At 40.7% G+C, this 14,366-nt stretch overlaps 1 protein-coding gene across 2 annotated transcripts in view; it reads left to right on the forward strand.

Annotated features, from left to right (window-relative positions):
- The first annotated feature begins 1,355 nt into the window (after positions 1-1,355).
- The window catches only part of EPB41L5 (erythrocyte membrane protein band 4.1 like 5), a 118,805-nt gene continuing 105,794 nt past the window's right edge, over positions 1,356-14,366 (forward strand). The window contains exons 1-2 of one of the 2 annotated variants that reach the window (XM_036743519.1): positions 1,356-1,531; positions 6,996-7,183. In XM_036743519.1, the coding sequence (XP_036599414.1) occupies positions 7,004-7,183 (180 nt within the window). In that variant the 5' untranslated portion in view covers positions 1,356-1,531; positions 6,996-7,003. The remainder of the gene's footprint in view (positions 1,532-6,995; positions 7,184-14,366) is intronic. The other variant, XM_036743521.1, reaches the window with a different exon arrangement.

The following is a 14,366-nucleotide window of genomic DNA, read 5'->3' on the forward strand; positions in this document are numbered from 1 at the left end:
GATTGTGCTATATACACTGGTGGCACAAATATAGACATAAAACAGCTCCTGCCCTTAAAGAAATTCTGCTAGATGCAGAGAGTCTAATTTGTTGTTTGAACTTTTAAAAAGCAACTTTTTTGATTTCCTTTATTGTATACATTATATATATGTATATGTATATATACATGTGTGTGTATATATGCATACATATATATATATATATATATATATATATATATATACGTACATTCCTTTATTTTATACATTTAAAAACATTATTCTGAGAAGAGGACCATCTATAGATTTCACCTGCCTATGAAATAGGTCCATGACAAAAAAGGGTTAAGAACCTCTGTATTTCATGGATGTCACTAACATGTACATGGACAAATATAAGCTAAATAATTTGAAGGGGGAGAGAATGCCAACAATTGGGGAGACAAGAAGGTATCAGGAAAGGCTTTGAGCAGAAGGTATGGTACTTGACTGAAACCTTGAATAAATCTATAAATTCTAAGAACCAGGGGACAACACAGTGCATTTCAGGTATGGAGAACAACCTTCTGGGCAAAGGGATGTAAATGGAAGACAGACTGTCAAATTCTGGGAACATTTAGTAGTGCAATATGACACAGTCTGATGACCATCCAACCCCTTCACAGAAATGGGAAGTCCACGAGAGCACATTTCTAATACTTTTCAGACTTTTTTTTTGATATATTGATCAATTATCCTATCCCCACCCCCTCCACACACACTTCTTTTTCTTTTCTGTCTTTAAAAAATACTGTTTGTTATACGGAATTATTTGTTATATGGCTTTTTGGGATGTCGGGTACTGGGATACCCAGTATGGGGTGTGGTGATGGTTAAAAAAAAGACATAAAAAATTGATTTAAAAAGGTAGGAAAGATGCCACAATGTGGAAAAGTAGGTTGGGACTAGGCTGAGGAGTTTGTAGTTTGTTCTCAGGGCAATAGGGAGGCACTGAAGGTTTTTGAGGAGGGAGGGTCTTTGATCAGCCTTGGATCTTAGGAACATTAATTGGCAGCTAGATGGAAGATGGATTGGAAGGGGGAGAGAATAAAAGCAGAGACACTAATTAGGAGGCAAACTCTGGAGTAGTTGAACTAGTCCAACTTCCTACAGAGGAATCTGAAGCCCAGGGTTAGGAAGACACTCCCAGAAACTAGGAGCCTGGAATCTTTCAGGTGCGTGGAATCGCCCTTTTAAACAGGAGCCCAGAACTCTCCCCATGCGAGAGGGAGGTGTTCCTGGGAGGTGCAGTTACCCTTTTAAGGCGAGTCCCCGCCCCCTAAGGCGGGACTTGGGGAGCTCCTTAAAGGAGCCGGGCAGGAGGCGGGGGAGGCGCAGGTTCTCTCGGGGGGATTAACGTGTGTCTGCCACCGGCGAGAGCCGCCATTTCCTGGAGTCCCCGAGGAGGAGCCTACGCCCCCAGCCCGCCCTTGCCCGGCCGGGAACCCCTGCCTGGAGCCTCCCCGCCCCCCGCCGTCTCCTTGGACTCCTGGGCCGCGGCCGCGGCCACCAGGTGAGCGAAGAGCCGGGGCCGCCCGCCCCCTCCCCGGGCCAGCTGGCCGGCCTGCCTGCCAGCGGCCCGGGGGGCCCAGAGCACTCCCAGCCCGGGCTCGGCCCCGCCGCTCCCCGAGGCTTCCCCCAGTCCCCTCTTCGCTCCCGGCTCCTCTTCTTCGTCGCCGGCCCCTTCCAGCCCGAGCTGGCTGCTGGTCCGCCCCCCGTCGCTCCCAGCTCCGTAGCCTCCCCCCGCCCAACGTTCCCAACCCCTCAGACTCCTGTCCCCAGACTCCTCGCTGCCCTGAAGCGTGCCCTTCTCGTCCTCACCGTCTATCTCCCCTTGTATGTGGCTCCCGCCCCTGCGCACTCCACATCGTCCCGGTGCCCTTCCCTTTCTCCTGGTGAAACATGAAGAGCTAGGGGAAGGGGCGACGCGGCTTCTTTGTCTAGTTCACTCTCTCAGAGTCATCCTTTTCCGAGACCCTTCGCCCCTCCCCCCCGGACCCCCTTATTCTCCCCGCTCCTTGCCTTTGGGAGCCGTTCCTGCCCTCCGTGCTCTGGGCAAGCTTTGTCCACGATCCGCATTCCTGTCTGACCGCCTTCCCCTACCCTTTCTTCTCTTTACATTGCAAAAGAGTCAGTGGGCTAGCCGGCCGCAGCCCCCGGTCTTAGCTCCGGGGTGTGGAGCTTCCACGGGTGGGGGGCCAGCCGGTCCGTATCTGGTCGTCTTTGCTTAGCCGAGGCTGCTCCGAAACCTGCAGGCGGGAGTCCTCGGGCAGATGCCGCCACATGTGGACCCTTCCCGTACCCCCGTTCTGATATTCCTGCTTTAAAGGGGAGTGGTTTGCAACCAATGGAAATGAAGAGCCGAGTTTCAGGTGTTACTGGTGCTGCATATCCTAGTAGTGAATCTCTGCTTATTTCCGTAAACAAAGGCTGTAGTGTCCCTAAGGGAAGAGGCTGGGTTAATATTACTGCTCTGCTCAGTCACACTCCAGTCCCTCTGGAGCCTACTAAGTTCTAGTTAGACTTAGTAAGACATTTCTGTTTATTTAGCTTTAGAAACTGCCCTTGACTCTAAAAAGGGGAGGGTTTTGTTTTTTTTTAAATTTGTATATAGTTAGCTTTGGTAAAGGGGAATATTGCTGGGGTTTTAACTGAGTGGGTTCCTCACGATTTCATTTGTCCGTCTAATAAGAATTCTCAGCTGTGATTATGAAATTTAGGGGCTGCTGGCAGGTGAGTTTTTAAAAAAAAACGCGGAGGTAAGCAAGAGCTTTGTTTTCATTTTTTCCCTTTTATGCCGTTTGGTTCCTGAATGAACATTGAAATCCTCATGAATTGTCAAGTGGTTAGGTTTTTTTCCCCTTAATGTCTACAGTAGAGGAAACTTGACTTCCTTTAATCTCTGTTCTATCTTGTTAGCCGAAGTAACTTTTGCATTTTTTTTAAAAAAAGAGCTTTATGTAGTTTTTAGTTCAGATTTTTTAAGATAAATGTCTTGCTCCTTAAAAAAAAAAGATCATTTATTCTTTCCATTGAACTTTCCATTAGAGCTAAAAGTATGTGTTGTTTCCTTTTATCAGAATATGAGCTCTTTGAGTGCAGGGACTGCCCTAAATGCTTTCTTGTTCCTTTGTTATGTCTCCTAGCTTATTGGCTTACCTATTATCCCATCTCCTCTGCTAGACCTCTGTAACTTACTCTTTTAACACCTGACCGCCTGACTTCTTGATCCACTACTGTGCTTAACTAGTATCTGAAAGGTCACCAGGGATTTAATAGTTGTAGTGGCCATTTTTAGTCATCCAATTCGATAACCTTTCCGTGAGGTTTATAATTATTGACCACTCAATGAGGTGGTGGTGGTGGGGTGTCTCGGAAGAGGATGGTTTTGAAAGAGTGAGTAGGACAAAGTACTCTCTTCTACTTTCGTCCTTTATCTTTCTGATTAGATCAAGTATTTTAAAAATCTCCCACTAAGTGCCAGGAACTGTTAGATGCCGTGGATATCAAGACAAAAATAAATCTGCCCCTATCCTCAAGGTACTTACCTCTTATGGAAAAGAATTTATATAAATAAATACAAAGATACAAGATAATTTGGGGGGTGGGGAGGCAATGACTGCTAAGGGATGAGGAAAGACCTTATGTAGCATTTTAGCTGAACTTTGAAAGAAACTTGGGATTCGTAGAGGTGAAAGTGCATTCCTGGCATGCAAAGGCTCAGAAATAAGATATGGAATGTATGAGGAATAACAAGAAGACAAGTTTGGCTGGACCATAGAGTGCATGAAGGAGAGTATTGTCTAATAAACCTGAGAAGGTAGAGTGGAGTCAGGCTGTGAAGGGCTTTAAATGACAAACACAAGAATCTATATTTGATCTTAGAGGCAGTTGGAAGGCACTAGAGCTTCCTGAGCCTGGAAATGACATGGTCAGACTTTTGCTTTAAGAGAATCACTTTGGCAGCTATGTGGAGGATGAATTGGATCAGGGAGAGTCTTTAAGCAGGGAAAAGTTAGGAGACTTGGAATAGTTAAGACAAAAGAAAATGAGAACCTGAAATAGAGTGATGGTTGTATGAATGAAGATGGGAGAGATATTGAGGAGGTGGGACTGGCAACTAATTGGATTTGTGACATGAGGTAGGATGAGGGGGCCTGGGGTTCAGTGTTTTGAACCTGGGTGACTAGAAAGTAAGTGGTGCCCTTGACAAGAGAGAAAAGAGGAGGAGTTCTCTTTTTTGGCCATGATATGTGTATGTGTGTGTGTGTGTGCATGTATATGTTTATAAAAATGAGAACTGGGAGAGCAGTATCTTTGTCACGCATGTGCTTAATAAATGTTTGTTCAATCCTTACACATTTTTAAGTTTTCTCTTGGGGATAATCTTCCATTTTTACAGCTTCACACACCTCTGTGCCTAAATTCTGAAATCTTTAATCATGTCCTTTCTCGGAAGCTCCAGACCCACAACTCCATCTGATTGCTGAACACATCCACCTAGATATCTCATCAGTACCTTAAACTTATTAATATCTAAAAGCAGACATTCTCTTGACTTTCCTTACTTAGGGTAAATATGCCGTTATCCTCACAGTCAGGAAGAATGGAAACCTTGACATCATCTTTGACTCCTACCTCTGCCTTTTTCCTTCTAATTAATCTTGTTGATTCTTACCTCCCTAGTTAATTTGTCCCTGTTTTTTTCTCTTCTCAGTATCCCCACCTTATCTTGGGCCTTCATTTGTCACTTAAACTTATATTACAATCAGTCTTCCCACCTCCAGTTCTCTATTGCAAGCTGTTCTACACATAGGTGTTAGAATAGTGCTCCTACAGCATTGCTCTGATCTTGTCACTTCTGTACTCAGAAACCTATAATGGTTCCCACAGCTTTACAGAATAAAGTCCAAGATTCTTGCATGACGTTCTAGGCTCTTTATATTCTGGAAAACTGTATCCTCCTCTCTTTTTTTATGTGCTCTGTGCTGTAGTCAGATTGGGCTATTGGGAATTCTTTGAATGTGATTCATGCTTTCCTTCCTCCTTACTTTTGCACATAGTACCCCTTTGTCAGGGATGCCCTTTCCCTCTACCTCAGGAAAATCCTTACCTGTCCTTCAGTATTCAGCTCAATTGCCGTTTCTTCTTAGATTTTTTTTTTCCTTCTCCAAAATACAGAAGTATAATCTCTTCTTCCTCTATTGTGCCCTCTTGATTTTTTAACAAATCATCTCTCTTCCTTGATCTGTAAGGATCTAAAATTCATCATGTCTAAAAAGAACTCATCTTTTCCTTCCAAATTCATCCTTTTAAAATATTTCTATCAGCAGCCCCACCATCTTTTTCAGACACTCAGGTACATAGCCTCTGAGACCTCCTTGACTTCTTACTCTCCCTCACTCCACTTAACCAACCGGACTTACCTATTTTGTCTCTATCAACCAGACTTACCTATTCTATCTCTATGGTATCTCTTATAGGAGGCAACTAGTTGGCTCAGTGCATAGCATGCTGGGCCTGGTGTCAGGAGGACCTGAGTTCAAATTTGACCTCAGATACTAGTGGTGTGACCCCTGGCAAATCACTTAATCTCCGTTTATCTTAATCCACTGGAGAAGGAAACAGCAAATCACTCCAGTGTCTTTGCCAAGAGAATGCCACCGACAGCACTGGTGTGCTGTGAAATATGGGCTCGTAAAGAGTCAGATACAGCTGAACAACAGTATTTGTCAGTCTCTCTCTCCCCTCACATAGCCACCCCTCTAGTTTAGACCCTCATTTGCCTTTGTCTGAGTTGAAATACCTCCAGATAATTCTCCTTCCCTTAAGTTTCTGTCTTCTCCAGTTCATTTCCAGACAGCTGCCAAAGTTTTCCTAAAGTGCAGGTCTGATTATGTTCCTATTCATTAAACTCTGAAAGCTCATTCCCTTTTGTAAAATAGAAACGCCTCTGTTTTCCAATGAAGTATTTTCACAGTCTGCCTCCAGCCTACCTTTCTAGACCCATTATAGTTACATTACTATACGTATTACATATTATTCTCTTTTCTGTACTCTGGCCTTCGTACCATGCCTGACACATCCGCACTTTTCCCATCTCCATACCTTTTTCATGGCTGTTTGGAATGTATTCCCTCCTCGTGTTGTATCTGCCTTTCAGCATTCTTGTTTCCTTCAAAACTTGGCTCAAGCATTGCTTTTCATCATCCCCTCCAGCTGCTAGTGCCATCCCCATCTAATAACCATATATTTGTCATGTGCATGTTCTTTTCCCTGACAGAATGTAAGCCCTTTCAGGACAGGGATTAGATAATTTTTTTCTATATCCTCATTGCTTACTACATAGGTACTTAATAAATATTTGTTCGTTGATTGGTACCTGGTATGGTGGGCATTCAGTAAATGTTGATGTGTCTCTTAGAGCTCATTCCTAATATACTCTCCTTAATATAGGAAGTTAGAGTTTCTTAACCCATCATCAGAAAGGCTTGTACTTTGAGTAGGAATAATGGATTGGCAGTGATGTAGCCATCCCTTTTGTGATAGAGTAGATGGCATTCATGTTCAGTTTGGCTGCCTTCGAGATCATAGAACAAAACAGATTTAAGACCTCCATAGGAATCAGACCACAACACTGGTTGTATCATAACTTATTTGTGTACATGGATTCCCATTTTTACATAGTTAACTCTTCACCTGTGTATTCCCAGCACCTACCATACGATGTGCTTTGATATAGTAGATACAAAGTAACTGTTTGGTGACTTTGTCTTTTAGAAGATTCAAGGTTATCCGAAGGAGGTAATATAAGAGGTTGGTGTAGATAAGTTAAGGTTACTTGTCCTTTTGTTTCGTTAATCACAGATAGGGCTCTTGTCAAATGTTAAAGCCTTGTAGGTTAAAAAACCAACATGGTATGCCTTACCAATCTTTAAAAGAGAAAGCTAACTTCCTTTTCACTTTTGATTTTTCAGTGAGGAAGATGCTAAGTTTTTTCCGACGAACGCTGGGTCGCCGGTCAATGCGAAAGCATGCCGAGAAGGAACGTCTGAGAGAAGCCCAGCGAGCTGCTACCCACATTCCTGCAGCTGGAGATGCCAAGTCCGTTATTACATGTAGGGTGTCGTTGCTAGATGGAACTGATGTCAGTGTGGATCTGCCGGTAGGTAGCATCAAAGTGGATTTTTTTCGTTTTTGTTTGGATTAAATTGCTTGTTGGTATTGTTTTAGGTCAGTAAGTGAAAGTAAATGTATAGTTAAGTGTCATAGAAAATTTATTAAAACGAAGGGGAGAAATAAAAGTTGGCTTTCTTGGACTTCTTTTTGATTAGAGTATAATTGGCATTGTACATATCACACAGAAAGTCTGATTTCCTAAAACAGCTATATAGCATTCTTGGACAGGATACTGTTTATTAATAGCAGAAAAGGTCTTCATAACCCATTAAGAGACAGTTTAATCCGTTTTGGATTTTAGGCTGTGTACTGTGCTAGATGCTGGGGATACAAAGACCAAAGTGGAACAGTCCCTGCCCTTAAGCAGTTAACTATCTTTTTGTTGGGGGAAATATAATCAAGTATATACATATAAATACAAGTAGTCACTAGTGAGGAATCAAGGAAAGGCTTCATTTCATGGTGATGTTTAAACTGAGCATGATTCCTTGAAGAGAATAAGGCATTCTTGGAGGTGATGGTAAAAAAGGAATACTTGTCCAGGCAAGGGTCAGCAGCTAGTGTCAAGGTGGAGAGAGAAGACCCCTTTGGTTGGACTAAGGCTGGAAATGTAGGTAAGAACCAGGTTGTGAAGGGCTTTAAATGCAGAACAGAGGAAGTTTATATTTTATCCTACTGGGTTAGAGTTAGAAAAACCACTTTTACAGGTCTGTGGTGAATAGAGAAAGACTTGAGGCAGAGAGACCAATTAGGAAGCCATTGCAGCCATCCACAAGGGCAGTGATGAAGGTGTGAGCCAAGGTGGTAGCTCTGTGGGCAGTGAGAGATACTACAGTATATTAGAAACATGAGATTTGGCAACTGACGGTATATGTGAAGTGAGAGAAAGCGAAGAGTAGTGAATTACTCTGAAGTTGTAAACTTGGGAAACTGGAAAGATCATGATACTGTCAAGAGAAATAAGAAGGTCAGGAGAAGGGCAGCTTTTGGAGAAGGAGGAGTTCTATTTTGAATGTGTTGAGTTTGAGATGTCTCTGGGATATCTAGCTTTTTAAATGTCTAACAAATGTTTGGTAAATTGTCAGATTAACTTTAATGCTGCATGTAGCCATTTGTAAGGGCTGGAACTCTTAACTGAGATTGGTTGTTTTTTCTATGCCTCATCTGCTAGTCTAAATAGGCAGAAAAGTGGTATATACTTTTGACACTGTATTCCTGTCTTGTTCATTCTCAGTATATAAATGGGGTATCTTTACCTTACTTTTTCTTTTCCCCTTTGCCTTCCTTTTCTTAGACACAAATCTTTTAGTGCTCTTATCACTGAGAATTTGCATATAAGACATTACATAATCACAGATACCTTTTGGTTTTTTCATTTATCTACACTCAGAAACTAATCAAGTTAAATTGTAATTAAGTACATGTTTCAAGTAGTTTTTAAAAGAAAATTTCAATAGATATTCCTTAGTTTCCACTCCTGTTTTTAAATGTAAAATTTTTATTTTTATTATCTTTTGTTTTTATATCATGTTAATTTCCACATATTCTCTCCTCTTCTATGCCTACTGATTCATTCCTTCCAATAAAGATTTAAAAAGAGATAAAAGAAGTAGTTTAGTAAGCCAATCAATACAGCATCTGGATCTGACCATATTCAACAGTACACCTCTGCAAACACCTCTCTGTGCAGAATGGATATATCCCCTAATACAAATCTTTTAGTAACTCCTTGATACCTACCAAATAAAAGATAAACCCCTGACTTTGGGGTTAAGGGACCTCCAGAGTCTAGCCTTAGTTCCTAGTACTCCCCTTTTCTTATTCTGTGCCCATTGTTCTCAGTCATGCTTCCCGTTCTCATCTTTGAGTCTTTATCCTGCTCTGCCTGGAATGAATTCTTTCTCCATCTGAGTTGAAGTTTGCTCAAGTTCCAATTCCCATTGCTAGTTCTTTGCCCTTCTACTGCACTAGGACACAAATGACTACTGTGGGAGATAGCTATTTTTTTTCACTTGGCTTTATTAAAGTTTCTGCAGTGTTGATTTTTTTTCTTTTTGCTGAGTTAGGAACACAGAGCTATGCAGTGTAAGTTGTTATTGTGTTTTGTTTTTGTACAGACTGATAACTTCATTAGATTAGGGAGCTTTCAGGGAGCAAACTCCCACTACCAATGTAAATCAGCAACTGTTCTGATAGCCCTAGAGTTGCCTGGGACATTGAAAAGTTATGTGACTTGCCGAGATTCATGTAGCTGGTATGTGTCAGGGAGGTGGTTGCCCCATCTCCAAAAGTGACTGTCCATTACACTATACTGCCTCTTGACTCATTGTGCTTAAATTTTCATTTGTCTTAGGAGAGGGTTATTTATAGTTTGATTGTGTTTCCCCTCAATTTTCTAATATTACTTTATGGTTAGTGGATTAACCCTTATTGCAGTCCTCAGGCAAAAGCCAGATGTTGTTTTCTTCGAAGATAGTTTTACTCCATTTTATCTTCTTTGTGTACTTGATACGTTTCTAAGTCTGTTCTTGCTGCCTGTTCCCTCTCCCTGCGGGGGGCCCCCCCCCCCACTGGTGAGTTCATTGCATATAGGGCCTCTATTAGATTTTTTTGTATTGCATCTAGGCACTTAATCAATGTTGAGTTGTATTGCTGGTGAATCACTAACTGAAAATATTTGAATCGAGGATCGTGGAATTTTAGAGTTGGAAGGGATTAGATTAGTGAGATTCTCTTAGAACACCAAGCCCTGGGGAGGGGTGTGACTTGACCAAAGACACACTGGTAATTAGTAACAGAGCAAGGATTCAACTCTAAATCCAGGGCTTCCCCCGCTCCCCCCCCCCCAATCCTGTCATAATTTAAGTTATGAATTTTGTTTTAAAACATGATTTGGAATACATTTTTACCAGAAACATAATGCTATAAATGTTAGGTTCCTAGCTGGCGGACAGAAGCCTACTTAACATATAATGTTATAGAAAGTACAGTAATAAATACCACATTTTCCCTATAGTACTATGGGAAAATAGATTCTGCTCTTCCAGTGATTTTCCTTTGCTCTCTGGGATTTTCTAGGTTCCAGAAGAAAATTTCTTACCCCTTCTTCACCTTCCTTCTTTTTAGCCTCATCTCACATACTGACAAAAGGGATTATTTCTTTTTCTTCCTTTTGTGGCTGCACTGACAAAAGGGGACTTAGACCCATGCTTATGAGGGAGGGGGGCAGAATGAGAGAAATGGAGTCTTGGGCAGGGGGAATGATTCCAGAAGGTGTAGAAAAGTTTTCAGTGGGGTTCTGCATCGATCTGTTGGTGAGGTGGGCAGGTTGGGCTGAAGTGAGGCTGCAGTGTCTGTGGGCTTAACTGGTAAAGAGGCATGGGGTGGGGATAGAAGGAGGAGTATGAGAAATGGACTTGGGTTAAGGAGGTGATGGAATGGTGGCAAGTAGTAAGGGGGAGTTCTGGGATAGAGTGGAGGAGGAGGGGAGAGAAGGAGCAGCACCTCACAGCTATAGTGGGAGGGGAAAGGAGGAGAGAGTCTTCAGACTGCCAGCCAGGATTGGATACTGTAGAATTTGATCTTTACCTATGTGTTGTGAATTTTTAAAAAAATTAAAGTAAAATGTACATAAATACCAAAACCGTATTGAACATAAATCTTCGATTCAGAATTTTAAAGTGCCCTAAAGTAACTCTATGAACCTTATATTTGTATAATGATGAGTATAATGGAGAAAAACAGTTGTTTACTGAATATTGTGGTGGTTTGAATTTTGAATAAATAGGTGTTTGCATAGATCGGGTACTTCAGATCCTCTGAGGGTTCTGGGTGATTCACACATTCTAACATTCTTGGCAAGTTGGGTAATGCAGTTTCATATTCATTTCTTGTTTGAATGCTTTTCTCTAAGGGAGTTTTGAGTACTGTTTCCCTGTGACAGCTTGAATCAATATGGTGAAAAGCCCTAGATTGTTGTGCACGAGCAAGCAGCTAGAAAATAGTTCTTTTATTACCTAATGTTTGAAGTATAAAGTCTCAAGCTTACTGATGAAATTACTGATAGTGGTGAGGTAGGATTGGTGACGTAACTTTTTTTGTTTGTTTTTTAAACACTTACATGGTGAGGAGCCCACGGTTCCTGATGCAGCGTATCAAATGGCCCATGATCTCGTGGCACAATTGATACCCATTAGGATGCGTGTAATGTCTGAATGCCAGCTAGCCCTTCTTTTGTAAGGTTGCCTACAGCAAAACAGGAAGAATTTCAGATTGGATTCTATGATATTTAACAATTACCTTTCCAATTCTGTAAGTGAATTCTAGGATAGTAACCTGATTCTGGTTACTTAGAAGGGAATAATAAAATGGGTTTCAGAGCACCAGCTGATCTACACAAGGAAGAGACAGAGAAATTGTCAGTTCCTAAAAAAGGAATAACTGTTCTTTCCTTATTTAACTCTTCACTCTCACAGGATGGCCTAAACCTAAAAATAATTAGACTAGTTATGGTCCATAATTTTGTATTTCCTGTTACGTGTTAAAGAATTCATGAAAATAAGGAAACATTTCAGCCATGGTTAACCTATCACTTAGTTTTGCCTTAACCCACCCAACCCTAGGTGAAAGGTTCCAACTTCCAGGAAATAATTATGTGTTCTCTATATAATTGGTGACAAGTATGGATACTAACAGTCCCCTTCCTTCCCTACCTTCCACCCCAGGCTTAGATGAAGAAAAGCACTTCTAACAGACAAAACAGGTTTGTACCATCATTCAGTTCTTGTGATTATTTGCTATACTTCTACCTAGAGGCTGTGTTGCAAGAGGGATGAAGTTAAATGGGAAAGATGCAAAAGCAATTCTTTGGAAGCTGATATTTCCTTTGTCTCTTCCGCAGGCAGGTTGGCAGGTGGGGTGGTTATCCTCTCAGCCTGTAGAGTTGGGTTACTAGCACTAGAAACTTAGCTGCCTAGCTGAAATGGGAACTGTTCATGTTTCACGAAGATTACAATCTAAAATTCCCCGTGCCTACTTGGAAATCCTCAGACAGTTTTTAGACCATCTGTAATAAGTAACCCTTACGCCTTGTGAGATCCTTGGCAGTTGTATCAGTATGGACATTTCTTGCTATAAATGGAACCAAAAGGACACAAATACCAATTTTGTTACAGACTTTTTTATTCATATGTATGTATGAGTTGTATAAGTGTACATATAGGTATCTATTACATAAACAGTTGTTCCTTATATATAATAGAAATTCTGTTTTTTATATGTAACAGAAGCTTTGTTTCCTATAATTATGTGACTGTAAAGATAGGATCTATTGCGGAATATAATTTGTGAAAGTCTGGCTGTTTCCTTGTTTCATCAAGTATGTTTTCAATGAGTATGTACATTCTAGAAAATTAGATTTAGGGCTCAGTAGTTAATGATTTTTTCTCATCTTTTTAAAAAATAAGATCCATAATTTTTTTCCCCTAAGTCTTTGCTGTCTTCCCTTCTTTAAACAGAAGATATCAACTAAAAAAATTTTAAAACTCTGAAATTTAAGGAAAACTTTTGGATCCATTAAACAACAACAAAATATGAAAAAGTCTATTAACTTTCTGCTCTTAAACCTAGTTTATTTGGATAGTTAGCACTGACATTCATATGAAATGCAGGCAAGCAAAGGACAACATCACTTGCTTATTGTGTGGTATAAGTGCTATAGAAATTTGAGATTACTAATAGTTGCGTTAGGGTGGGCATTACACACTTGGATGTTATCTGTAAACTCCCATTGGCTTGCATTGCAACCCATCCATTCTGCATGACTCATCTGTGACTTCCTGTAAATTCCCCATTGTAGGGGTTCACCGATGTAGTGTGAGGCTCTTTCTTTAGTTCTCATGGAATATATTTAAGTTGCCCTTTGGTTATCTATTCCTACATAATAAGTCTGCCATGTTTTCCTTTCATATGTCTCTTGTGCATCGGTGTTTCTAGGTGTTATGATTCAGCCACTAACAATAATGTCTCTTTGAGGTCTTAAATATACTAGAGATATTATAGAAATAAAAGAAATAAAGAAATAATCTCATAAGTACTCATTAAAGCAAATGCACAAATAATAAATACAACACAATCCACACATTTTCAGTATACACAGTATCTGTGGGGAAGAGTGGACACATACACAAACCTGCCAGGGGAGACACATGAGTGAGAAAAACCCATGTGCTCAGAGTAACTCATAAGTCATTGCCCTCTCTGTGAAATTTATTTGAATAATGTTTCTATGTGGAATACTTAAGCTGATAACCTACATTGATACACACAGTGCTTTGCTAACCTTCCCTGGGTGTGATGTTTGAACCACACTAGGCAGTCTACTCAGTAGGCTTTTCTTATTTATTGCTTTCCATTTGTTGTTCTGATCAGCTAGACTTAAAAAGCAACATTTTAATCCATCATTTTCAGCTTCAAGGTTGGCTGTTAGAGTTCTGAAATCTGTCCTTTTATCTACTTCTCTTTTTCTGGGTACAGACCGTAATCATGTAAATTACATTTGTCCTGTTACCTATCATACCATAGTTTTGTTGTTCACATCTTACGCACATACAGCAATTTATAACCTTCAAAATAAGCAACCGTTTGTTTCAGAACCCTCAGCCAACATTAACTTTCCAGGAGATATCTTAGTTACACTCTTTTTTAGAACTCTAATCAGAAACTTAGCTGAGCAAACTTTAAAAGCGATAGAACATTTATAACCAGACAGCGTCACTGGAAAAATATTATTTAACAGATGAACCTTTGATGCAAGGAGAAGCTAGAGCTAATTTAAAAATACCTAATTTTACAATGTATCTCACTCTCCTGCACAATTCTAGGCCTAGTTTATTGTCCATCTGCAGTGTATGTACTAATGGTTCAGTTCTGTGGTGTGAGAACTAAGGTGTACATCATCTTCTGGACAAGAAGCTTTATTCGTCCACCTTTTCTTATTTCTTAGTTAAATACATGACTGTACTGTTTTGAGTGATGGCTCTTATTTAGGACTTTCTCTGCAGTATCCTATGGCCTGATGAAGTAAGCAAAAAGTCATCCATAAGCCAGAGCATCTCCAGGACCTCACCATTTGTAGGCAACCTCCCTCTTTGATTTGAAGTCTTTACTGG

The sequence above is a fragment of the Trichosurus vulpecula genome, chromosome 2 (genome assembly GCF_011100635.1).
Source record: "Trichosurus vulpecula isolate mTriVul1 chromosome 2, mTriVul1.pri, whole genome shotgun sequence".
NCBI classification, from domain to species: domain Eukaryota; kingdom Metazoa; phylum Chordata; class Mammalia; order Diprotodontia; family Phalangeridae; genus Trichosurus; species Trichosurus vulpecula.